A 27958-nucleotide genomic window follows, 5' to 3' on the forward strand; every position below is an offset into this window, starting at 1 on the left:
GGCCTGGACTCTCTCACTTCTATTCCACCCTAATCATCCTAAGAAAGGCTACTATTGACTAGCAGTTTTTGGGGGTTTTGTTGTTTTATTTTTGTAGCCCTGGCTGTCCTGGAACTTGATCTGTAGATCAGGCTGGCCTCGAAATCAGAGATCTGCCTGCCTCTGTGTGAGTGCTGGGATTAAAGGTGTGCACTGCCATGCCCACTTTTCTAGCAGTTATTGAGGTGATCAGTATATTTTCTCCATTATGGGCAGCCTACCATAACTTTTCTGCCAATTCAAGGGCCTGAGATCATTTTATTTTAACAGTGGGACTGGTAAGAGAAACCAGTAGTGGTCACACTTTCACTACCCACCACCCAGCATGTCCATCCACCACGTGATGCTGCTTCAGCCCAGACAGGGACATGGCTCTGAGGTCAGGCTGAAATGCCATCCTGGCTAGGTGTCGGGGGAGTCCTCACTTGGTGTCATTAACAGGAAGAAATAAAAAACAAACATACCAATGGTTACCTATTTTTAAGCTAAAAGCTGTTTGAACAAGAAAAAGGCAAACAACATGATTTGGCAAAGATTTTTTAAACTTTAAATTAAAAAAAAAACTCTTACACAGAAGATCCAAAACTTGTTTGAGGAAATACTAAAGTAAAAGGTTAAAAACCAAACCAAACCAAACAAATCAGATCCCAAATGATAAAAATAGATGTATCCTCCAAAAAAATGTGGTCTAAACTATCAAGTCATTCATGGCTATTCAGTACTCAGAGCACGAAGTGGCATAACAAAGCATTAGAAAAAGAAGTCAGGACACTGCCATTTCACGGACGGCTCACTTGCTTGGTGGCCAATGCTGTCCACTACAGTGTCTGGTCCCTCCACCTCCTGCAGACCAGCGGCCTTTAGAGCTCTTCCTTGCTCCTGCTCTTCTTTGTGGCGTGTTCATCTATAAACTTGCTCAAATGCTCCAGATCTCTGTCTCCGCCCTCAAATTTAATCGGGTTCTGTTTGTCCCCACTGGGGGCAAAATAAATGGTGGGGAAGCCCTCCACCTTGTATCGGTCGTTGGTGATGTCGTTGGCAGTAGCGTCCATCTTGGCGATGACCAAGTCCTTCTGGCCCTTGTATTTCTTGCCTAGGTTGGTGTAGATGGGCTCCAGCTGCTTGCAGTGCCCACACCAGGGTGCATAGAACTCAATGAGGACATCCTTCCTGGGGTCCATTACGATGGCATCAAACGTCTTCCCCACCACCACCTTGACTGGTCCCTTGTTGTTCTTGGGGACTGGCTGGGACTTGATGACTGGCTTCAGTTTTCCTGCCAACAACACAAAGAGGTGTGAGTGCTTCAAGGCCACGGATTCTGGTACTCTAGCTGAACCAGGCACCAAGGCAACCGGAATCAGTGGCTCTCAGTTCTTAGCCCCCCCCTCCTCTAAAACCTCCCCCACCAATGGGCAATGCATGATAAAGCACCTTGTGCTCTCCCAGTCCCTGCAAAGTCTAGTCTAGCAGAGACAACGCCCAATGCGGGAGAGCTATTGACAGCACTAGGACCAAGAGCCCGAAAGCCCTGTGGGGGCAAGATCAACTTTGTGATGCCAAAACTGTCCAAAACAGGCAAGGGTCGTGGTAAGACACCACATGGCCAGCATTGAGAGGGAGGTGCTTTGGTTAGTCAAGATCACTAAAGATTATGTATGCTTAGAATTAGTATTCCTCATGTTTAAAAGCCTGTTTCAAAGAGCTTTGAAATGCTTCCAAGATATACTAGCTCCTTTCCTAAAAACAAAACCGAAACCAAGCCGGGTGGTAATGACGCACACCTTTAGTCCCAGCACTCAGGAAGCAGAGGCAGACAGATCTGAGTTCAAAGCCAGCCTGGTCTACAGAGTGAGTTCTAGGACAGCCAAGAATGTTACACAGAGAAACCCCATCTCAAAGACAAAACAAAACAAACAAAAACAAAACCAAGCAATCAAACCAAAAAACAAAGGAAAAGGGACAGTGACACATAACTATAATACCAGCATTTGAGAGGCTGAGGCAGGAGAATCACAAGTTTGAGGCCAGCCTGAGATATGACGAGACCCTGTCTCAAAAAGCAAAAACAAAACAAAGAACAGAGATTCTGTCTCCGGGCTCCCAACCCTGAGGTATAGGAGAGGAAAAATTAGAATCAGACTCATGAGCACAAGTGTTGGGGGGGCGGGGGGGGGGGGTGTACAGAGAGACACCAAGTCAAGTTCTGAAGTCACAGAGGCTTCAGCTGTACCCAGACTGTGCCCTGTCTGTCTGGGATGGATGCATCTGGAGATGCCCCCTGGCATCCCTGTCAATCAGTTTCTTAAGGCTGATGCTACTTAATAAACTCTCACCTGGCTTTTGCTTTCAAAGTAAATATTAGGCTTGCTAAAATGGAAAGACAAAAGTAAACCTCCTAAACGTTCCAACGTAACATTTAAGTTGCCTTGGTGCCTCAGTTTGGGGGGACACACCCACCCTTTCTCCAGGTAACAAAGTCAGAGAGTTGCTTTGGACTTAGGAGTGGGGAGGAGAGGGAATGGTAGAGAACCTACTGGGTCTTTTTCTGTGTGTGGCTTTGGAGAGGACATTAGGTGTTTTCCTCTATCACTTGCCACCCTATTCTTTATCATTTTTTTTGCGAAGGGGAGAGGAGGTGGGGCAGAGTCCTTTGCTGGCATGGAAGCTACCTGTCTTTGTCACCCACTGCTGGGGTTACAGGCATGTGTGGCCACACGTACCTTTCACATGAGTGTTGGGGATTTGAACAGCACCCCCCTGCTTCCACAGCAAGCACCTACTGACACATATCCACACCCCATTGCACATTGCAGGATGCCAGATATTCCTTTGACCTGAGCAGGTTCTGTGTTTTTCCCAAAGGGAGACTTTGGGCTCAACTCACCTTTTTTAAAAGCTGTGACAAACTCCCGGAGAGCGTCTGAATCAAACTCTTCTGGCTCCATTGCAAACTTCTTCCCACTCTCATCTAGGATGGCCGCATTGACGTCCTCTCCACTCTCACTGAGCCCCAGGTCCTTCACCTCTGTGGCATAGTCTTCCTCGTCAGCAATGGCAAAGGTGTACTCAGGGAAGTCCTTGGCCACCTCCAGGACTTTGTTACGCCAAAACTGAGTAGCTGAAATGAACAAAGGCTGTGGACTAAGCGGCTGAGCACAGTAATAGTCCTGCCCTGGACTGTGAGATTTAGGATTCTGGCACTGATGTAATCTGACAAGGCATAGGTCCCAGATATACCTCCACAGGACGGATAAGCACTCCTGGTCGAGCCACACTGTGTGAGCAGGTGACCTAAGTCCCAGCAGAGCTGTGCACTGGCGACACAGCACTGTCTGGAGCCAGAAGCTGGTTCAGCACCAGATCTGCAACATCATCTCTAAGAAGGTACTAGGCTTGACTCTTTTTTTTTTTTAATTCTATTTTCTTTCTTGTTATTTTAATTTTTATATTTATTTATTTTGCGGGCATGTGCATAAACATGCACATGCTGTAAGAGTATGTGTGTGTGGAGGTCAGAGAACAACTTGTAGGAATTGGTTTTCTGTCCACCACCTAGGTCCTGGGGATTGAACCCAGGTCCTTGGGCTGGGCACTGAATGTTTTTACTTGCTGAGCCATCTCTCTAGCCCTAGGTTTGACTCTTGACTCCCCTTTTACTGTAACAGGAGGGAAAAGAGGTACTATAAGGCTCAACTGAAAATCCTATGCTATAAGTAAAATATGCCCACACCACGAATTGGAGGGCTCTAGAGTAAGATCTCTAAAAGTGGCAGCCCCGGTCCCCGAAAGGCCTTGGTAGGGTCTCACCAGCTCTGTAATCAAAACTGAAGTCCACACTGTAGTACACAACCACAAGGGGGCGCTTGGTGTACCGCTTGCCGTCATTAGAGGCTTTTCGATGGCCCACCAGGGGCAAGGCGTGTTTCACCACGTAGTCCTTGATGGCTGAGACTTCTGTGGAGCCCTGTTTCAAGGAGGGCACAGGTGAGAGGAAGCCCAACAAAAGAGGAGCTTTAGCTAATGTGCCTTCAGAGTCACTGTCAGACGCAGATGTTCTGGAGGGTTCAGACAGGAGGGCCAGGGATGTTGTTCACTCGCCCCCTCCAATCACACTGTAGTAACTCCCTCCCCATAGTCAACATTAACAGACCCCTTCTTTTGATTTGAACTCAAAAGCCCAACGAGAAAGCGCTTAAGAGTCTAAAAAAGTAACTACACGCAGACTGACCTGTGCAGGTCTTCCCATATTCAGTCAACCAGGCTCCGTAAGAGCCCTGAAGTCCATTTTATAGATAAAACTCCAGCTAGTAGGTGGCCAGGCAGAGCTTTGCTGTAGGCCACAAGTAACCACACCTTTACTCTTCAGGTTGTACTAGAGAGCAGTGAAGCCTCAAATTAGAATTTAGAGCCTGACAAAGCGACATGGTGGGTGAGCTGCTCAACCACCGAGACCATCTCTTCTCTGGAGACTGTTCTGGGGGCTTGGCGCAGTCATAAACAGGTGGCTGTACATAGCCCTTTAACACAGGCCCACGAGGCTCTTCAGGTGAGATGTTTCAGTGTCAAGTGAATCCAACAAGTTTGCGCGGCACCTCTGACGTGCGTGTCAGAGTGGCAGTTTTTAAGGGACACAGAACTCGGGCGGTTGTCCTGGAGACTGGAGGTCCCTAGGGCTCATACTTAGGACTCAAGTCAAGCCCTTGACAGATACCACCTCACGACTACCAAGGGAAGGACAGCCACCTAGCCTTTACAGCTGAAGAAACTTGTACAAGCGTATTAACCTGCTGGCCCAAGCCTCAACACTTGTCATACAACACAGAGAAAACACAGTGAGCCCAGAGTTCCTGTGTAGATGGGGAAGTCAGGGACCAGAAGGCACACGGGGCTGAAGCGGCAATGCAGAGGACAAGGTGTCAAGGGGTACGTTCTGACCTCAATGGGTGTGCTGGATGTGCTACAAAAGCAAGCAACGACACCCTGGAGGCAAAGGACCACACTGTCTTTAATCACATCTCCATCCCTGAGACAAGGGAGACAAGGTTCACCTAGAGAGCAAATTCAAGAGCAGGGTAGCAATGATGGACTGCAGACAAGATGGCAGGGACCTTAACCCTGTAACCTTTCTGGGGTATAAGGATCCCTTCAAGAATGTACTGAACTATCAGGAGCAGTGACACACGCCTTTAGTCCCAGCACTTGGGAGGCAGAGGAAGAGGCAGAGGTAGATGGATCTCAGTGAGTTCAAGGTCAGCCTGGTCTACAGAGCTCTTACACAAAGAAACTCTATCTTGAAAAACCAAACCAAGCAAACAAATCCATCTCCTTTTAAAATAGTTTCCAGCCAGGTGGTGGTGGCGCACGCCTTTAATCCCAGCACTCGGGAAGCAGAGGCAGGCGGATCTCTGTTGAGTTCGAGGCCAGCCTGGGATACAGAGTGAGTTCCAGGAAAGGCTACAGAGCTACACAGAGAAACCTTGTTTCACCCCCAACCCAACCAAAAAAAAAAAAAAAAAAAAAAAAAAAGAAAAAAAAGTTAACTTTGCCTCAAAAAAAAATCTCAAAAAACCAATAAAAAACTTAATGATCCAGACCCCCTCTTGGAAGCACACTCATCTGAGAGCTGTGTCTGACCATAACGGTCCACAGTCCCAATTAGGATCCTTCTTTGGTTACATGGTCTCTGACTACAGATGAAAACAAGAAGATCTGAAGGAGTGGTGGAAGCACTCTGAGGACACTGTGGTCTTTCTGTAGTTTGAGTAAGAAAGGCCCCCACAGGGCTCATATAGTCGAATGCTTGGTAGTCAGGGAGTGGCACTATTTGAGAGGGATTAGGAGGTGTGGCCTTGTTGGATGAAGTGTGTCACTGGAGGTGGGCTTTGAAATTTCAAAAGTCCATGCCAGGCCCAGTCTCTCTCTTTCTGCCTATGATCAGGATGTACTTCTCAGCAACTGCTCCAGTGTTTTTAAGAGTTGCCTTAGTCATGGCATCTCTTCACAGCAATAAAACAGTAACTAAGACAGGCATGCCACACCCTGTGGGCAGAGAAAACACTCCACATTTTGAAGTCCAGGTGTTAGTGCATGTAGAGTACCAGGGGCTAGCACAGCATAGGATGCTTCACATCCCTGAAGAGCCCTCACTCACCTGAACATCCATCACATTGCTCCTGGGCTCATACTTGGACTGGAATTTCTCAGGCTGCATCAACACCAACTTCCCCATGGAGACTTTCAAGAACTTAGCTATTTCAGTGCTGAAAGTGTGGTGAAATTTGTAATCTTCTCTCAGGTTGTTAGCTGACAAATTAACAGAATACATCACATTGTTAAATATCAGGTTTATGAGCCTCACTGGCCAAGCAAGGGCCTGAAGGGTATGACTAACACTGTAAATTCTGAATGGACAATATCCAGAGCTTATGCACACAAAGGAGCCTGTTTTTAAAACTCAGCACAGATGTAATACCTAAGTCTTCCATCTTAGAATTTTTCAGAAATACAAAAATCATGTTCACAGAAATTTAGAGCTATTTGTTAGAGCAAATGCCACCTTCCGTCTATGACAAGTAGCAAACTGGCACTCAGGATGACAGTACCTCACAGAGGACATTCAAGTATCTCATACTCCCATGACCTGACTGAGGTTTCAAGTCATCCTGAGATTAGGGACTCTGCATTCGGCCAAAGCCCTGGGTGGGCTGGACTTTCCCTAGGTAAGTTTCTTCCTGATTAGTCAAGAACAGATAGATGACAGTTAACTAACCAATCAAGACCAAAGAAACATGAATTAAACTGAGCTCCTCTCTGAAGTGCTGACAAAGCACCAGACTGAGTTGGGCATAGTAGTGCACACCTTTAATCCCAGTACCTGGGAGGCAGAGGCAGGCAGATCTCTGTGAGTTCAAGGCCAGCCTGGTCTACATAATGAGTTCCAGGATAGCCAGGGCTACACAGAGAGGACTTGTCTCTAAATAAACAGACAAATCACCAGCCTGAACTGGAAGTAGGCACAACTGTTGTTGTACCTCAGAGAAATCAGCATGAGGTGGCACGTGGCGCGCTGAGAGTGTACTTAGTAATGATGTAGACTAAGCTTTGTGTGTGTGTGTCAAAAGGGAGCTGAGGAAAAGGTGGTAAGGAGGATCCAAAAAACTCAAACCCTGGGCTGATGGAGTGAGTCTGTGGCCACAGTTTTAATAACTAGCAAGAGCCAGGACTTGAACCCAGGTCAGAGGTGTTGCTCCAAGGTCAGAGCTGTTCTTTATTTTGCGTTTTTTTTTTTTATTGACCATTCAGTTCTTTATTAGACCATCAGGTGTTTTAGACAGACACAGTATCACAGCTTCACAGAGTTAAACAAATGCAACATAAACAAAAGTAACACACCTTAAAATAATATTCTACAACAGAGAAAGAAGAAAAGAAAAAAAAAATCCTGCATTGTTATAGGGTTTTACACAATGTTGAATGCTTTCTATATTCTTGGAGGAGGTCTGGCTGGCTGGCATGGATTCTCCCATGAAGTCTGGTTTACTGTGTTGTAACTTGGCTTTTTTTTTTTTTTTTTTAAATGCCGAATGCCATTTATTGAAGGAGGGAGGAGGTCTTAAATACAAGCTTACAGCACAATGGGAGAACCCCGGAGGCAGAGGTTCGCTACCGATGTTTTACAATCTTGCATCTAAGCTGTTAGAGCTGTTCTTTCTTGCAGAGATACTCAGGAGAGGAGCAAGGCAAATAAGTTAAATTAATGTGATTGTGTGGAATGGGGGAGATGGTGCAGCTGGTCTTTATGCATTTAGCACGTGATTATGCATCCCACCAACTAGGACAGCCATAGGGACTTGACCTACAGCCCTAGCCCAAGGCTGGAAAGCCTATTCCCAAAGGTACTACACTGGTTCTTCCATGGAGCCATTTGCTACACTTACTCTTTCTGTAGTACTATGGTACTACAGTTTGAGTCCAGGACCTCATGTGCACTAGACAAATAACCTACCACTATGCTCATTTTATGCAAAACAGCCTACCTCCCCAAAGCCTCAGGAATGTGGCCGACATGTTGTTTCGTCAGTACTTACCAGCATCCTGATACTGCAGGTAGGCTGGGTCACTGTCTCCCTGAAAGACCCCAATGATGACTACATCATCTCCATCCTTCAAGAACTCCTGGACCTGCTTCAGATTCAGAATCTCCTTTGAGGGAGGCCCAGATTGCTCAATCATGTAGTCAACAATTCCTAGGAGCAGAGCACATGTCTGAGGAAGGTCCTTGCAGCTGACCTCATCCTCTAGCTCCCAGCTGTATAAAGGAAGTTCCCTTTCCACACAGTATGAGGAAGGTAGCAGCCATACCATATTTCTCTCGTGGGCCATTGTAGTCAAAAGGCCTTCCTTTTCGAAAAATTTTCAAAGTGGGGTAGCCAGAGACACCAAACCTCTTGGCCAGGTCTGTCTGTTCAGTGGCATCAACTTTGGCTAAGGGAATTGGGGGAGAGCGCTTGCTGAGCTCCTTGGCTGCCTTCTCATAGTCAGGCGCAAGTTTCTTGCAGTGTCCACACCTGCCAAAAGGAAGTCAATTCCATTAGGGACTTGTTTCAGCATGGATTCACTTACTAGCTAAATGAGGTGCAGAGACCAATCTCATGTTCCTAAGCAACTCAGTTACATCCACCAAATCTTGGAATGTCTCCTAGGTGAGACTGCCAAGACAGGCCCCACAATACATGCCAAGTTTTTTGTTTGTTTGCTTTTCCCCCAAGACAGGGTTTCTCTGTGTAGCCTTCGCTGTCCAGGAACTTGCTCTGTAAACCAGGCTGGTCTGGAACTCAAGAGATTCACCTGCCTCTGCCTCCTGAATGCTAGGATTAAAGGTGTGCACCACCACTGCCTGGCTAGCCAGGTTTTTATAACATGAGCTTCCTGTCATGGCATTCACATGCTAGAGGCCCATGTATGTAGACAGAAGCACAACAAACCGTGGTTTGCTGTGGGACGGTCTTTCCGTATGCTGTGAATATATGCTGTTCCCATTGGTTAATAAATAAAGCTGCTTTGGCCTATGGCAAGGCAGGATAAAAGCCAGGCGGGAAATCCAAGCAGAGACACAGGGAGAAGAAGGGCAGAGTCAGGGAGACACCATCCAGCCACCCAAGGAGCAAGATGCCAGCAGACCGGTAACACTACAGCCACGTGGCAATATATAGATTACTAGAAATGGGTTAATTTAAGTTCTAAGTGCTAGTTAATAACAAGTCTGAGCCATGGGCCAAACAGTCTGTAATTAATATTAAGGCTCTGACTGGTTATTCGGGAATAGGCAAGTGGGAGAGATTAGTCTGTCTACAGTGGTCCAAGGTGAAACAATGGAAGTCTAGAGAGCCAATGTCCTGAGAAAGGAGAGGATTTTCTTGGGAACTGGAGGCTGTCAATGATACAAGTCAAGGATGACTTCAGTGACAGCTATTGCTCTCTTGGCCTTTATCCAACACTGAGTGAAGACAACAGGTTAGCCGATGTGAAGTCTGAGAGAGCCAACAACATGAACAAAGGCACAGGGAATCAGTGCGACAAATTCTTCGCCTGCAAACCAACCAGAGCAGGAGAGAACCACGAGCCAGAGGCACTTGTAATTAAGATTATGGTTAGCATAGACTGTCTAGGGGCCAGAGTAGAGCACATGCCTAGCTGACTGGCACCCCGGTTGACCTTTGACGGTATACGGACCACTGAACAAAATGTAAATAAATGAAACAGACAATCTACACCATAAGACCCTGATGACTGTTGTCTGACCCAGACACATCAGGTTCTCAGGTCCTCCCAGTTAACATTAACACTGTCTTGACCAGGTCGTTAAGAAACTCAATTAAGCCGGGCAGTGGTGGCGCACGCCTTTAATCCCAGCACTCGGGAGGCAGAGCCAGGAGGATCTCTGTGAGTTCGAGGCCAGCCTGGTCTATCAAGTGAGTTCCAGGACAGGCGCAAAGCTACACAGAGAAACCCTGTCTCGAAGAAAAAAAAAAAGAAAAAAAAAAAACTCAATTAATTAAAGGTACATCCTATAACACGTAAACTATCTGTAAGAAAAGATAACTCCCCTCTTAGGTGCCATGAGCTTATGAGGTACATAATGAGGTGGCTAGGTTCAGGGTCTGCTATATGTATGTAGCTCCTGGGTGGTCACTGCAGTGGTTTGAATGAAATTTATCCCATAGTCTTGGGCATCTGAATGCTTGGTCCCTATTTGGTGTTGTTGTTTGGGGGAAGCTTAGGGGCTGTGACCTTGTTGGAGGAATCTGTGTAGCTGAAGAGAGCTTTCAGAGTTAAAAAGGCTCCCACTACTTTCAAGTTGCTCTCTGCTTCATTCTTATGGTTCCAGATGTAGTCCTTCAGCTTCCTACACCTGCTGCCATGTCTCCACTCTGCCATGGTATAGACCCTTATCTCTCTGGAACCGTAAGGCCACATAAACCCCTTCTATGCGCTGCCTATGTTGTGGTGTTTCCTCATAGTAACTAATAAAGTCATAACCAGAAGGGGTAAGCGATCCTCTAGTACAATGTCATGTCCCCCCACCAATGCCAGGTCCCTTCTAGAGCAGTGTAAGTAGGGTTCCAAGGGTGCCATGGCTTTTCTGCCCCCCAATAGAGGTTGTTTCCTTCCCTCCCCCAGCCATCTTCCTCTCTGTCACCCCCTTGTGCTGTCACCCAACGATGAAGTGTCAAGAGTGGTTTCTGCTGCAGAATCCAGAAAGCTACAAGTTTTGGCTCACACAGGCACTGCCTGGAGCCAGGGTACCCTACCCCTTTGCTATGCATCAACCACAGCCTCTACCTGCTGATTCTAGGCCCACAAGCTTCTTTTCCTTGCTGACACTCTGGGGCCTCATCCATGCAGACACTTGAGGATACTCTTTTAATGCCTTCTGCTCACATCCAGAATTCATAATTTAGTCTCTACTCTAGTCTGCATGGCCCATCCTGTAGTCTGACTTTCCTTTGGGCCACCAGCTCACAAATAACAACACGGAGACTTAATATTAATTATGAAAGCTTGGCCTTAGCTTAGGCTTTTTTCCAACTAGCTCTTATAGCAGAAGGCGCCTTAGGCAGACACACATCTTTACAATGTAAACAAATATTCTGTGCCACTATCCTGAAAAATGCCAAGTCTGCTAAAAAATCAGAACCCCTGGCTGAGGGATGAAGAATGCACCAGGACAAATGGTGCCACAGGCCATTTCCTGGGGAGTTCAGGGGCTCCCAGAGTTATATTCATCTCCCTACAAGTCTTTTTGCAGCCAGGTGTGGTAAAACACGCCTGAGTTCCAGAACTCAGGAGGTCGACGCAGGAGGACTGCTCCAAGTTGGGAGGCCAGCCTGGGGTATAATAGTAAACAAAAAGCAGGCTTGAAAGATACTCAGAAGGTAAAAGTGCCTGTCATGAAAGGCGGACAACTGGAGTTCAATTCCCCCGAACAGAGGTGGAAGGAGATCACTCACTCCACAACGCTGTTTGTTCTCTCACTGCCACATACCTGCTGTAACACACGCACCCGTACTCACACTCACACACACACACACACACACACACACACACACACACACACACACACGATAACACAGTTTAAAATGAGAAGTTCCTTCCATATGCACGCCCATGACTTCCTCTATAACCACCACACTTCCAGACTGCTGCCTCTGTGTTAACCTGTGCTGGCTGTGGCCTGCAACTCTTCATCAGTGCTTAGCAGGGTGCTGAACACTCACTACCTTAAAATCACGAACCCGACTGCCAACCTACCATGGGGCATAGAACTCCACCAGAATGATGTCTGCATTATTCACAACATCGTCAAAGTTGTCTTTAGTCAATGACAGCGTGACTTCAGGTGGAGGTGTCCAGTCAGGCTGAGAAACTTCTCTGACTTTGGCAACAATTTCTAAAAAATAAAACAGAAACAAAAGAGACTGAATGTATTGCCACCCAAGCTAGCCAGTACTTTACCTCAAACCCACAAGCTGGCGGAGAGTGGGGACAAAGTGCCAGGATCCACAAAGACAGTAGAAAATGTGTGACTTGCTGAGCTGATCTTTAATCAGAGTCTCCTCAGAATTTGGGAAGACAATCAAGTCAGAAGGTCTCATTTCCAATATGCCATTTCTGCTGCCACTGATGACTGCAGCCTTTTCTTGGTGGTATGCAATCTACTTTAGTGAGTGATTTCCTCCATTCCCAGACTGAACCAGCTGCAGGAAAACCCTCAGTGGTCACCTCCAGCTGGGTTTCATTAAGAAAAATGTGGTGGACTGAACAAGAATATTCCCTATGCTTGAATGCTTGTTCTCCGGTCAGTGGAACTGTTTGAGAAAGACTAGGAGGTATGGAGGAGGTGTCACTGGGGGTAGGCTACGCAGTTTCAAAAGCCCATGCCAGGCCCAGTCTCACGCTCCACCTATGGATCAGGATGTAGCTTTCAGTAACTGCTTCAATGCTTGCCTGCATGCCACCATGATGATAACGGACTAAACCTTTGAAACCGCAAGTGAGCCCCCAATTAAATGCTTTCTTTTCTAAGAGTTGCCTTGGTCGTGGTGTCTCTTCACAGCAATAGAACCGTGACTAAGTCAGAAGATTATTAATCAATCTTGCAACATTCCTGCAACATATAGAAACTATGTATGTGTTCAACCAAGTGTATCTAGCACAAGCATCACAGGCATCATGAAACATGGCCAAAAAAAAAAATCTAGAAAAATTCAAAAAAGAAGAGCAGAAGCTCCTACTGCACAGGCTGCAGCAGAATCGCCTGGGAAGTGATTATGAATGCATGCCTAGGGGCTGTGAGATGACTCAGCAGGCAAGCCTAAAGACCTGAGATCAATCCCCAGGACCCACGTGGCAGGAAAGAACCAACCTCTCCAAGTTGTCCTTGGTCTCCATATACACACCATGGCATGCTCATAACCATAACACATGCAGATAAATAAATGAAATAAAAATGTTAATTAAAAACATAGCTAAGATAAATACCTATTTCTCAGAAATGGAGTCAATAGCTGAAGTGGAAAATAACACATTCTTAAAATAAATAGGTCAGCTAGGTAAGCAGCACACGCCTTTAATCCCAGCACTCAGGAGGCAGAGGCATGCAGATATCTATGAGTTTGAGGCCAGCCTGGGCTACAGAGTGAGTTTCAGGACAGCTAGAGCTACATAGTGAGACCCTGGCTCAAAAAAAAAAAAAAAAAAAATCAAAACTATAAATACAAAGGCCAAGGCTGAGGAGGCAGCCCAAGCAGTAACATTTTTGCTTACTATGTAAGTTACTCTGGGTTTGATTCCCAGCACAAATATATATTTGATTCTTAGAACCAGGAGCTGTAAACTTTGCTCTTTACTACAGATATCACCCAGAGCCAAGAGGACCACTGCTGTCAAAGAACAGTCTTCAAACTGAAGGCTGCATGAGACACATCTCACACGTTCACTCTACGAACCGCTCACACCCACATATTAACATTTCACTCAGAGGGCATGGCCACTGGGATAGGATCCACTCTGACACATGCAGCTACAAAGGTTCCAAAATGGGCCTGGAAGCCAAGGCTTAGAGCTGGGTGCGGATCTGTTTATCTTTTTCTTCCCTTTTTTTTTCCATGTATGGATGTATATTCAATGTGGATGGGTACACACGCATACCAAAGACGTAAGTTGATGCTGCGTGGTCTCCTCAGTTGCTTTCCACTTCACTAAGGGCAGGGTTTCTTACTGAACCCAAGCTCAATAATTCTGGATATCCTAGCTAACATAGCCATTTTCCTTGAAGAGAGTCCCTTTCTCTACCTCCCAAACACTAGGATTTCAGGAGGCTGTCACTTAGCTGGCTTTTATTTGGGTTCTGGGGATCTGAACTCCAGTCTGAACTCACACTTGCATGGCAAGCACTCAATCCCCCGAGCTTCCTCCCTAGCCTCCTGACTTACTTTTAAACACACACTGTTTTCCACCTGTTTGGGGCTGAAATTCCTATGTACTCCTATGACTAAGATGTACTTGGTAAGTAAAGACAGCAATACGGAATGGTATCTAAGATATCCTAACAGTTGTGTAAAAATGAGAAAAAATCTTCTTATACACACACAAACATACTTGCCTTTTTTTTTTTTCTTTGATTAAACTATCACTGAAGACTACAAAAGTAATTTACTAACCGAAACCTTTCCTTGGAAGGAGTTGGATCACTCAGGGTCGGGGTACAAAGACTTTCTTTAATCAAACACTTCCCATTATGAGGCAAATAAACATTACCTAGTTATCAGACAAACACACTGTGCATCAGTGAAGAGCCACATTTCTGTAGCACAAATGAAGTCAGCATGGCGGCTTCTACTCGCAATGCTAGAGTTCCAAAGGCCCAGGCAGAAGGACTGCCACAAGTTCAAGACTGACAGCTTGAATTAAAGAGATCTTGTCTCAAAAAAATAAAACACAGAAGGGGCCTGTCTAGGTCATGTGTTTATTTCACGGCTATAAAGATCTAGACCCATTTTAACATTGTTTCTAGTGTCCCACAACGGGAATGAGAAATTGAGCAGCATTCAATGTATGTTTTTAAAGGATGAACGGAGGCATGTCCCTGGCTGAAGACAATACTTTCTGTGTGTGAGTATGGTTGTGTTTTCTTTCACATGTGTGTACATGGGCATGTGGAGGCACTCCTTAGGCACCATTCCCCAACAGCTCACGTGCTGGCGCTCACCTTCCTGGGTCCTGGAGCCTTCATAGTCAACAGCCTGTCCCTTCTTCAGGATCTTGATGGTGGGATAGCCACTCACATCAAATCTGCTCGCCAACATGGATGCTGAGGTTGCATCAATCTTTGCAACAGCAATGGGAGGATCATTATCCTTCAAAGTGCTGGCAATTTTCTCATATTCTGGAGCAAACTGCTTGCAATGTCCACACCTAAGAAATTAAAGGAAGAAGAAAAAGAATTACCTGTATCCACGGAGATTGAAATCTAATAAGACATTTTAAAAAATGGAGGCTTTATGGAAAGACTTGTAGCTGAGACATACCACACATAACAAATAAGGAAAGTCACAGGAGCTGTGAATTCTAGCTTGGGCAAATACTTTCAACTCTAAACCTACATGACTGCTTCTATTACACTTGGCCCTCCATGTCCATAAGAGCCATATTCACAGAATGGATCAAAATTACACAAGAACTGTGGATGTAGCTTAAGTGGTAGAGTGTGTGGAATACTGCTTTACACTATGTGAATATGTCATTGTGATTGGTTTAATAAAGAAGTTGAATGGCCTATAGCTAGGCAGGATAAGGTCAGGCGGGAGAACCACACTGAGAGGATGCTGGGAAGAAGAGGGCAGAGTCTCGGGAATCGAGAGACAGACATATTAAGAAAAGGTACTCAGACACATGGCAGAACATATATAAGAAATACGAGTTAATTTAAAATGTACGAACTAGCTAGTAACAAGCCTGAACTACTGGCCAAGCATTTATAATTAATAGTAAGTCTCTGTGTGGTTATTTGGAAACTTGCTGGCAGGATACAACGTAGATAAAACGTGAGAAAGCTTAAAAAAAAAAAAAAGTCCCAAACACAGAAAAAGGGAATCAAACTTGGTTTCTTGGTGACCACCTTTCCTTGGGTAGGCTTGATGTTAGCAGTAAACAGAGGCACGGTTCCTTTAAGGGACAGCTTCCTGGCTCGTGGCTAGGGGCTAACATGGACACAGCTCTTTTAAGAGGCCCTGCTACCAAACACTTGGTGCTACTTGGTAACAGTATAAACACAACAACTTCCCAGAGCTGGGACTACATGACTCCCGGCAGTACCTCCAACATAAAGCTAAGCTCTCAGGAAACGGAGGGTGGAAGGGGCCAGCCCCCATCCATCATGCACCGTTGCCATTTGCTAAGCTGAGCAATGCTGGCGGCTGACACAATAAAGATTCGTCTCATGTGATTAAAAAACAATATTGACGCTCAGCAAAGACAGATGGGAAAAAAACCTCTGAACAGGTTACAGTGGGGTTAAAAATATCCATAGGCTTGGGAGAGAAAAGAGAAAGGGCAGAGACAGTCATAGACTAATAAATAGTTTAAAAATAATCAAGTCCTTAAAAAAGAGTAAAGTAAAATTAAAAAAAAAAAAGCCATGTAAAGATGAGAAATACAAAGAATCTGGATGCTGTATATTATTGTGCTGTCTTTAAAATTTTGATTGCTAATAAAAGAGTTGCTAAGAGACATTTGATTATGAAAGCTGCTAAATTAAACCAACCTATATATTTTAGAAATATCTTAACTTCAAAATGGAAGTCAAAAGGTATGTTGCTTTGGGGAAGAGGTTAGGCTTTTATTTCCACAGGAAACAAGAGGCTGTGGATTCATTCCAGGGTGATAGGGTGATATGGATCAGGTTTGATCAGGGAAGACCCCCTGAAAATTCTGGCTACAGACATAAAGAATAAACCTGAAAAAACAAAACAAAAACAAAAACAAAAAAACCCCACATAACATATATTTTACCTGCTCAAACATAAAACAAAAAAATCATCTTTGGCTAACTTGTGTAAAACACACAGTCTATACTTGTATTAATAAAGATATGTATGTTACCTTTAAAAGTTTATGTATTTTCAGAACAAGGGGACCAGACACCAATGAAAACAGATGGCCCAGGTGATCCAGCATCTCAAAATGCCCCTGTCACAGTCTCCTCAGAATTCTGCATCCAGAACAGCTTCAAGGCTGCTGGCTGAGACGGTCTAGCCTCACAAACTACTACAGCCAAGACTTAACCATTATCCTGATTTTCTCAAGGTTCCTCCAAAGATACCACCACCCACATTCCCAAGAGATGGATTATGGATGTTTGTCATTGTTTAGGGGGTTTGGTTACAAGTTGTTATTGGTCATAGTTTAAAAAAAAAAAAAGCTAAACAAAAGTGTTAAGTCATAGATCTCTTTTTGTTTGTTTGTTTTTGTTTTTGTTTTTGTTTTTTTTTCAAGACAGTGTTTCTCTGAGTAGTTTTGGGCCTGTCCTGGATCTAAACTCTGTAGACCAGGCTGGCTTCAAACTCACAGAGATCCATCTGGCTCTGCCTCCTTAGTGCTCGGATTAAAGGCGTACACCACCACCACCCAGCTCAAACATCTCTTTCTAAAGGAAGAAAGGAGGATATGACATAGAAATGATAGGAAAAAAGGGTAGATTATTGAATCTACTTTAATCCCCCCCAAAAAACTATTAATCTCAAAATACTTTTACATTGGTACGGATTCTGGTTTACTGATACAAACTTAAAATTATTTTTGCTATACTACATGAATGTTTCTACTCTTGTTTGGGGTATTGTGCTTATGCGGCTCATTTAAAAATGTAATGTATAGTTAAAAATACAGGCTAGTAGTCATCTGTAATAATCAAACTTGTTGTTATATAGGTATGTTTTTAAGGCTAAACAGATATATTTAGATAGATAGATGGTCTTCAAACACTTTATAAAGACCTACAGAATATGGCATTTAGTATGTTTAATAGCCTAAAGTTTTTCATGACAGTGAGACACGGCTGCTCTTGACAGCACCAATTTACTTCAAAAAAAGATGATGGGCATCAAAGAACCTCTGCATGGAGTTTGCTGTCTTTATGACAAAAGCTAGCCATTTGGGCAAAAGACTGCCCTTGCCTCAATTACTGACATTACACTGTCCAAACTGGACTAGCAGGATGCAAAAGAAAGCAACTGATAAACTTTGCCAAGACAAAATAGGACAGTCCTTAAAACTCCCTGCTTCTCAAAAATGTCTGTCAGCTATACTAGGCCTATAAGCCAAAGGTGGATGCCCCAACATTACAGAAAAACTCTGGGTTACTGTCCGGGCAGCCAGATGTAATGTTAACTAATGATTGGGACATCTTTCTGGGGTCTTTGGCGAAGTTAAAGACTAAATAATCAGACTTAAAAGTTTTCCTTAGTTATAAAAAAAGTAGCCGGGCGGTGGTGGCGCACGCCTTTAATCCCAGCACTCGGGAGGCAGAGCCAGGCGGATCTCTGTGAGTTTGAGGCCAGCCTGGGCTACCAAGTGAGTTCCAGGAAAGGAGCAAAGCTACACAGAGAAACCCTGTCTCGGAAAAAAAAAAAAAAAAAAAAAAAAAGTAAATTAGGTATAAAACCTTAAACTCACAAAGATAAGATAAATAATGAAGTATTTTCTCCAAACATGCCAAATACAAATGGACTGGACATTGTAAGTGCAATTCTTAGTTGATAACTGTTTTTGTTGTATATAATTTTACTATTTTAAAGTTACAACCTTCCTTTTTTATTTAAACAAAAAGGGGGAAATTCGCACTATTCCCTTACACTGTGTGAAAATATGTCACTGTAGTTGATTTAATAAAGAAGCTGACTGGCCTATAGCTAAGCAGGATAAGTTTAAGCGGGAGAAACAGACTAAGGGGACCCCGGGAAGAAGGGGGCGGAGTCTCAAGAATCACAAGGAGAAGCAGAGAGGGGATGAACCTGCCGTACTGCCATACTGAGAAAAGGTACCCGAGCCACATGGCAGAGCGTAGATAAAAAATATGGGCTAATTCAAAATGTAAGCATTAGCTAGTAACAAGTCTGAGCTATTGGATTATAAGTCTCTGTGTGGTATGGGAACTTGTTGGCGGGACAGGAATGTCTGCCTACAAGAGTGCTTGCCTTGTGTGCAAGGCCCCACATTTGACCTCTAGCGCAGCAACAAACTACAGCATCTGTGCGGATTTTGACTTTCTTATCATTATTCCCTAATCAGAGCAGTGTAACTATTTAAATAACAAGCTGAGCTAGATAATAACCCAGACATGATTTAAAGAATATGAGAAGGTATACAAAAAGTCTTACGTGATACCATGGCATTTTATAAAAGGGATTTAAGCACCTATGTATTTTGTTGTTTACAGGGGACAGGGGAAGCTGGTTTAATGTGCAAATCTGTCTTAAAGTTTGGCCAGTGACTTTCTTTATGGGGTCTATGAGGTTAACTCTTCACATAGGAAGTTTTTACACTCAATCTGAACACATTGGGGGAATTTTCCAGATGCTTCCTGACTTACAAGGACATCAGCAGTCTGTCAACATGTAAAAGGTTACTGTTATTTGAAAATGAACTACCAGGCAGGAGAGATGGTTCAGTGGTTCAGAGCACTGGTTGCCCTTCCAGAGGTCCTGAGTTCAATTCCCAGCACCCACATGGAGGCTCACAACCATCTTTAACTGTAGCCCTATGAGAGCTGTTGCCCTCTTCTGGTGTGCAGATGTACATGCAGATAAAACATCCATATACATAAAATAAATAAATCTTAAATTTTTTTAAAAATGAACTACTAGGTTGGAAGTAGAGCTTAGTAAAGCATTTGTCTAACATGTTCAAGGCCCTGAGTTAAATTCCCAGAACCACAAAAAGAAAGTTGCTAAAAATGAACTAATAAGCATCACTTTTTTTTATTCAAGGCTGTCAAGATGACTCAGTGGTTAAAAAAGCTTGTTGTGCAAGCCCGAGGATCTGAGTTAAATTCCCGGATCCCAAGATAGGCAAAAACTGACCCACAAAAGTAGTTCTAACTGCTACACTCTCATGCACGTTATAATAATAAATACGATAAAAAAAAAATTGGTTTTGTTTTAATTTCTTTTAAGATTTATTTTTATTTGCACTGATTTTTTTTTTTGATGTTATGTTTATTTGCCTGTATTTATGTCTGTGTGAGGGTGCCAGATCCCCTGGAACTGGAGCTACATATAGACAGTTGTAAGCTTCCATGTGAATGCTGGGAATTGAATCCAGGTTCCAGTGCTCTTAACTAGTGAGCCATCTCTCCAGCCCCCTTGTTTTAATTTCTAACACAACAAATGATAAACATGACCCACATAAAAAGCTCTTTGGGGTCTTCAATCTAGAGTGTTAAGAACTCTTGCAATAAAAAAGCATAAAAATAGCTTATCTATAAAACAAGAACATAACCTCAGAACTGCTAAAAGGATTGTTTATTTTATAGAAAACAATGGAATGCTTTAACCTCATATATTAGAAAACTAATGTGAGAACATCTTACCACCTCAGAAGTGAAACAGAGAGCACAGGAGGAAGAGAACAGAACAGAAGGGGCTCTGAGATGCAAAGCAGCACAGGAGCAATCAGGGGTATAACAGTTTCCATACACTAAGTCGTGAGGGGTAAAACAGGAAAAGAATTTGTATTTGCTTCCCCAAAGCTCTGCACATGGGAACAAAAACAAAACAACGAAATATCCCCATGGTCAACAGCCTGCACCTGGGGCTGCCTTGGGCTGCCTTGACCTGCCTATTCAGGAACAGACTACCTCTCTATGGTGAGGGCTGGCTAAAGGCTGCCGATGCCAGCTGAGCAAGCACTGAGCCTCTAGTTCCCAATACTCTGACATCAAGAGTTGGAGTTCTAGAGCTGGTGGGATGACGGCACAGCAGGTAAAGTCACTTGCCACCAAGACTGATGATCCGAGTTCTATCTCCCGGATCCACAATGGCAGAAGAAATGACTCCTGCAAGCTGTCCTTACATCTACAAGCATGTCATGGCACACACACAAAATAAAATAATCAAAAATATAATAATAACTGTCTAAAAACACAATAATAAAATAAAGTACTAGAAAACAGGAAAGAGCTGGAGCTCTTGCAGTCAGACCCTTCATTTCAACTAGGCCCTGAATGACCGAGGAGGTCAAGCACGCATCAGAGAGGCTGTAACTAGGCCCTGAGTGACGGAGGAAGTCAAGCACGCATCAGAGAGGCTGTAACTAGGCCCCGAATGACCGAGGAGGTCAAGCACGCATCAGAGAGGCTGTCCAGCTGTAAGAACTGACGTGCTGGTACTTACCAGGGTGCATAGAACTCCAGTAGCACTGTATCTCTGTCAGCCACAAAGTTGTCAAAGTTTGCATCATTTAAGACCAAAACACCATTTTCTTCCTTAACTTCCAAGTCATCTTCCTCTTCTTCATCTTCCTCCTCCTCCTCTTCATCCTCAATGGCATTTTCTGTATCTGAAGCATCTGACCAGAAAATACCCATGCTGGTTAGGAAACTCACGACTGTTTTACAACTTTGCCAGCAGCCCAAACTCTCAAAACCAGTCATGGGGGCTGTATATTCTATCCTAGAAATCCTGTTTCACGTCTGCATACTGTAGGCTACTTTAGATTCCATGTAGGGTGATCCAAATGCCCTAGGACATAGATGTAGGATCAGCATGCCATGGGCTCAAAGTCCACTGTCCTGCTGTTTTCCAGGACCTCAATAAACTTTCCCCAGTGACACTTTACCTGCCTGTTTCTCCCAAATATGCAGAAATCCAGGATTCACTTTTTGGTATGTACCTAAGTTCTACTTCTGAAAAAGTTCTGTCATTTTTACTTCAAATTCTTTAAAAATAGCCCATCGGTCTGATCCTTCAGGAGAAGGCCAAAGGGGAAGAAGACAGAGATATATGCTTTCCTTAGAAAACCAGCTCCGAAGCCGGGCGGGTGGTGCACACCTTCAACTCCAGCACTCGGGAGGCAGAGGCAGGTGGACCTGTGAGTTCGAGGCCAGCCTGGGCTACAAAACAACACAGAGAAGCCCTTTCTGGGGGGCGGGGGGTATGACACACCACCAACAACAAAAAACCCAGTTCCGAGTAATACTCAGAGAGGAAGAGACTTTGAGACTTTACAGACTTATGGAACCAACGAGCATTACACCAAAAGGAGCTTGCTCCTGAGACCAGGCTGGCCTTGAACCTGCCCCCTGCCTCCCAAGTGCTGGGATGAAAGGCGTGTGTAACGGCAGTAAACAGATCTATGTGCAGCAAGCACACTGCTCCTTTCACCCTGAAGCCAGAACGTGTCAAAGGGCCAACTATTTTTTCAGAAGCTCAGTCAAGAACACTGCTAGTTACTGTCTGGGACTGTGAGTGCACTCAGGGCCTGAAACTTGTTCCCAGGATCCCAGGACCCCTGAGACTTGTGGAATGTATTAAGTAACCAAACGCTGGCTCTATAACTGTGGGTACAAGGAGACCCTGTGTTACACCCACACTGTTCTTTCACAACTCTGAAGCTCTGGGGTTATGGGGTCAGCTTTGATCAGTATCAGTGAAATTTACCAACCTGTAAAATTATAAAAACTCTACCTCCATTTCATCTCTATTAGTCATACTTGACTCACTTTCCCCCAACTCCACACCACCTTCTCCTGCCTTGCACATCCTCTCCTTCAGTTTAGGCCTACATTCTTCCTTTGTTAGAGGTAAGAGAAATAGTCCTAAAATGCCCATTTTCAGAGTAGAAACCAAGCTGGCTTGTGCTTCTCTCGTCCACTGCTTCCTCCTTCTGGGCACCATCAAAACAGGTGTTAAGGATAGGGAAGAATCAAGGGGACAGGCTCTCGGGTGTGTATCCAGGAAGGGCGGAGTAGAGCGGGTATGGGTCCCTGACTGACGTGTGACAGCACGAGGGTAGCTGTTTACTGCACGGCTGCACAGCAAGTTCATCACCACAGGGGACCTCTCCTGATGAAACACACCCGAGGTCTGGAGAGATGGTGGCTAAGAGCACTTCCACTCTCCTGGAAGGCCTAGGATTCAAATCCCTGCAACTACGTGGTGGCTCACAACTGTCTTCAACTCCAGCTCCAGGGGATCCAGCTCCCTCTTCTTGCCTCTGCAGGCACTGCACACACACACACACACACACACACACACACACACACACACACACACAGGCGCACACATAGAAAAAATATCCAAACACATAAAATTTAAAAAATAAATAGCCAGGTGGTGGCGGCACACCCCTTTAATCCTAGCACTTGGGAGGCAGAGGAAGGTAGATCTCTGAGTTTGAGGCCAGCCTGGTCTACAAAGTGGGGTCCAGGACAGCTACACAGAGAAACTCTGCCTCAAATAAAAAAAATAAGCAAGCAAGTAAGTAAATAAATAAATAAATATGATTTGGGGAGCTGGACAGTTTAGTGGTTAAAAAGCACCCCATCTTTCCAACCCCATCCCCAATTTGGAAAACTGAAAGGTTGACACCTCTGCAATTTGAGAAGAGGACTGGCTATTAGTCCTTTTGTTTTCTCATGATAGAGATCAAACTCAGGGCCTTGCACATTTGAGGTAAGTGCTATACCACTGAATTACATCTTCAATCAATAGCTTTTAATCCTGTCTATCAGAAACCAACACAGTCCTGAAAGCTAACCACCCCACATCTTACTACAGATTACTTCTCACTAGGCTTCATTTTTTTTTTTTTCCTTAGAGAATCTCATGTATCCCGGGCTCTCTTTAAACTTCATATGCAGCAGAAGATGGCCTTGAACTGATTTCTGTCTCCAACTCTGGAATGCTGAGATTACAAGTATATGTCACCATGGTTAGTTTAAGTGGTACTAGTGGTTGAATTTGGGGGCTTCGTGTATGATACTCATGACTCAAGCACTGTACAAGTTCAGCTATACCCCCAGATTGGATCTCACTTTTAAAGTCTGGCATTCTAGCCTAGAAAATATATCCAAAACTTCCCAGTTCCTTCTGAAAGGGTGCACTCTTCCTTAGTATGAAGCAAATGAAACATTCCATATCCCCCTTCACACTAGTTATAGCCCACAGTGCAAGGCTGGCCACTCCTGAAAGGTGGGGAATCAAACCAGATTACTGGAGTCCCTGTCAACGACCTCTGAACAAATCTGATGATAACACTGCATCCCTGACCAGACCAGGCACTGGCAGTTACTGACTCGGAGGATGCCCCAACTTCTTCAGTGGGCCACACTCCACCCTGCTAAGGAGGAGCTACTATCAGCCGGACAAATACTCTTTAGGCCAACATCAAACTGTAAATAGTGAACAACAGAAAAAGAAAGGTAACTAATGATTAATGATTACAAATGATACTTAGTATGGACCAAGCACCAGTGAGTGAAGCTGAATTCTCTCTCTCCCTTTGTAGTGCTGGGGATGGAATCCAATACCTTGTACATGTTAGGTAAGTGATGTATCACTGAACCACACGGCCAGCCCCACCAAACCTGAGGACCTAGCCCAGGAGGACTGTCATTGGTCCAGACACAACAGAGATTCCTGGGTTCACCCAGGGCAAACTGTTTCCAGGGACTGCACCAGTGACCCAAAAGATAGGATACTGGCTAGTCTAAACAGCCTTTGAAGTCTACTCACCCAGGCCTCTCAAAAATTCACACTACACAGCATTTTAACCCCAGCACTTGGAGGCAGAGGCAGGCAGATCTCTTGAGTTCAAGGCCAGTAGTAAGCTCCAATCCATATAATGAGACCCTGTCTCAAAGAAACAAAAATCACCCTAAAACAGACCACTGCCTCAAAATCCAGGTGTTTTGTTTGTTTGTTTTTATCTATGTTCTAAAAGTATCCACCAAATCACACTGATTCTCAAACTTTTTTCTTTAAGATTTATTTATTTATTATGTATACAGTGTCCTGCCTACATATATGCTCGCAGGTCAGAAGAGAGCACCAGATATCATTATGGATGGTGGTTGCTGGGAATTGAACTTGGGACCTCTGTAAGAGCAGCCAGTGCTCTTAACCGCTGAGCCATCTCTCCAGCCCCCCCCCCTTTTTTTTGGTTTGTTTGTCTGTTTGCTTTTGGTGTAGTTTTGGTGCCTGTCCTGGAACTCACTCTGTAGCCCAGGCTGGCCTCGAACTCACAGAGATCTGCCCGGCTCTGCCTCCGGAGTGCTGGGATTAAAGGCGCGCCACCATCGACTGATGATTCTCAAACTTTCACGTGGGCTTCCTCACCACTCCCCAAGCCTATTCTGCCATAAAAAGTGAAAAACTTGCTTAAAATGCAGAATCTGGCCTCTTCCTATTTTGGTGTGTTTTGGGTCTCTATAAGAAAGGAGCACTCAGCCGATTTGGATAAAAGTACCAAGATATCCTTGTAGGCAGGACAGATACTTGGCTCCCTTTTCATTTTTACTCTTTTCTGCCTGAGCAAAGATTCGTGAATCAATGATCCACACGGATCTTACTCAACCTAAGAGTATAAAGTTCACATTCACCCCTACACGCTAATCTTAGAAAATGGGGTTTGTTTATATTAGAATAAGAGTAACAAGCTAGTGGTTAGAAGGGGAAAGGTGTCAATCAGATCTGTTCTCTAGGAACAGCGATTTTAACTAGTACTTCCTAATTTCAAAGGTCTCGTGTTTTCGGCTAGATGATTTCGAAGAAAAGGCGGAGGCATACGTCTATGAGTTAAATGCACTGTTCCTACTACAGCACATGTCTCATCAGCCTCGACTCTCAAGACCCGGTGCAGAGACTGGCAAACAGGTGCTGAATAAAATGTTTGTAGAAGGAATGGTAGCTCCCGTTTCCATGAAAGACGAAAACAAAGCCTGCGTTATTTCCAAATCTCAATTTGTGAAGTAGATGCCCGATATCCGCGACTGCCTCTTACAGGTCCTACTAGCGGCTCTCCCGCCTAGGTCCCGTTTCTAAAACCGGTTTTGGAAACGTCTGACCTTCCCTCCAGGGGAGTATTCTCCAGGAAATTTTACTCACCTGGGCAGAGGGGCAAATCTCAGCAATGAGGGTGACGAGGCCAGTTGCAAATCCCTCCACGTCTTAGGCTCGAGTAGGGATTCATAAGACCCAAACCCCTTGACTGGGTACTGCACTGAAACTCCAGCAAGTTCGCGGCGCCCGGGTCACTAATTTCTCAGGGGTGTGTGTGTGTGTGTGTGTGTGTGTGTGTGTGTGTGTGTGTGTGTGTGTGTGAAGCACTCTGTCAGGCCCCTTTGCAGTGAGTGAGAAAGAGAGAGAGAGAGAGAGAGAGAGAGTGTGTGTGTGTGTGTGTGTGTGTGTGAATGAAGCACCCTGTCAGGCCCCCTTTGCAACCCACGCTAGGTATTTCTCAGGGGTGTGTGTGTGTATGTGTGTGTGTGTGTGTGTGTGTGTGTGTGTGTGTGTGTGTGTGTGTGAATGAAGCACCCTGTCAGGCCCCCTTTGCAACCCACAGCTAGGTGTTCCCCGCCAGCGCCGGCCCGCCCACCCGCTCACCTTCCTGCGCCTCGCCAGCGCTCGCCGCAGCCAGCAACTGTGTCAGCGCCAAGAGCAGGACCAACAGCCAGGCTTTCCGGAGCTTCATGGTGGGGCGCGGAGCGAGGCCTGCAGGGACCGGCCACCGCGGAGCTCTCACGGACCGCACGAGCGATGCCCGAGCGCAGCAAAACCTCCAGGAAGTTCTGCTCGGCGATTGGCTAGTGGCGAGGAAGCCGCGGGCCGGCCAATCCCCGCGCGAATCGGGACGAGAGCCGTGGCGCCCCGCCCACACCGACACCTCCCCGCTGCCGGAGCCCTGTGCGTCGGCGCGCCCCGCAGCTCAGCGTTTAAAACTCCGAGCCCTAGCATGAGGTGCCCCCTTCTGATTGGCTGCGCCGCGACCACCAATCACCGGATGCCACTCGGTTTGCCTGGAGCGCCCAGGCCTAGAAAGAGTGCCGGGAGAACAAAGGCGCCTAGCCCTGCCCAGGGGGCGGGGCACGGGCGCCCCTGGGGGAGGGATTGGTGGGAGGCCCACTCCCTTTGGCCAAGCTAGGCAGGAAGAACACGTGTAAGTAACTCAAAGGAGTGGTGGATGCAGGTCTAGGACTTTGTAGGGTCCCACCTGCCCCAGTCCGGGAAGACTGGAAACCAAAGTGGACAGGGCTGCACTTTTGGCAAAAGGAGAGATCGGGGTCCTGCCTCTGTTCTCATGTTCTTTGGCTTCTTGGTTTTTCTGTTTGGGCATGTAAAAGTTTGAGTTTCTTTCCTGGATGTTAGGTTGGGAGGGAAGGAGTATGAAGTAGATTGACTGAGAGCTGGATGTGCTGACCCACGCCTGTGGAGGCAGAGACTCAGGACTTCTAGTGAGATCTTTTCTCAAAAAAAAAAAAAGGAAGGAAGAAAAAATCAGAACTAGGACTCCAAGGCTTGCTTAGTCTATGATTTTCTTTTAAAAAGAAAAATTAGATAATCTAGTGGTTTAGGTGTAGAGGTAAGAGTGACTGTTGTGGAGAAGAAACTAGGTCTGCACGCCGGGGAAGAAGCCTGTGCTGGTATTAGGGCTAACACCTGTGGGTTAAGTGATCTGAAGAGATACAGACGACCACTGAGGCTAAATAAATAAAACTCTGAGTCCAGCAGTATTTTCTTGCATATACAAGAGGAGAAAGTGAGCTACACATAGGACTGCTCCCGTGGGGTGTCATTTTAACACTATTAGGCTAGGTTACTAGGCCAATTTGAATGTATGTTTTCCTTTACTCCTGCAGAGCTCTCTAGAGAAGTAGCCCATTGGGAAAGAGTCCTGATCATTTAGATTGCCTGTCTACAGAAGAGTCTGTGACAATTCTGGCATACATGTCCACAATCAGAAGTTCAGATTATATGTTTTGAAAATTAAGACCAAGCCGCGCGGTGGTGGCGCACGCCTTTAATCCCAGCACTTGGGAGGCAGAGCCAGGCGAATCTCTGTGAGTTCGAGGCCAGCCTGGGCTACCAAGTGAGTCCCAGGAAAAGGCGCAAAGCTACACAGAGAAACCTTGTCTCGAAAAACCAAAACCAAAAAAAAAAAGAAAATTAAGACCAGACAGGCACACACCCTCTATGCTCTGGACTCATGAGGTTTATTAAGTCCTATTAAGCCACGCGAGATGACAACAGTTTCTTGTATTTTCTGAAGAACTCAACGATGGTGCCACACACACCCCTTTTTTTTTTTTTAATTCTGATGTAACTCTTTTCACCAGAACGGGAAGCAAGGGAAGCCTGAA

The 27958-nt window shown here is 45.2% G+C and overlaps 1 protein-coding gene across 1 annotated transcript; it reads right to left on the reverse strand.

The window, feature by feature from the left end:
- Window positions 1-591: 591 nt before the first annotated feature.
- Pdia4 (protein disulfide isomerase family A member 4) lies at window positions 592-26490 on the reverse strand. The gene is made up of 10 exons (XM_059257681.1): window positions 26205-26490; window positions 20994-21168; window positions 14813-15018; window positions 11854-11992; window positions 8404-8609; window positions 8130-8288; window positions 6194-6345; window positions 3850-4006; window positions 2927-3160; window positions 592-1315 (listed from the first exon to the last, which is right to left on the reverse strand). Exons 1-10 carry the CDS (start codon window positions 26290-26292, stop codon window positions 900-902), a joined length of 1932 nt encoding a protein of 643 aa, XP_059113664.1. The 5' UTR covers window positions 26293-26490; the 3' UTR covers window positions 592-899.
- Window positions 26491-27958: the final 1468 nt, after the last annotated feature.

The sequence above is a fragment of the Peromyscus eremicus genome, chromosome 3, assembly GCF_949786415.1.
Source record: "Peromyscus eremicus chromosome 3, PerEre_H2_v1, whole genome shotgun sequence".
NCBI lineage: Eukaryota > Metazoa > Chordata > Mammalia > Rodentia > Cricetidae > Peromyscus > Peromyscus eremicus.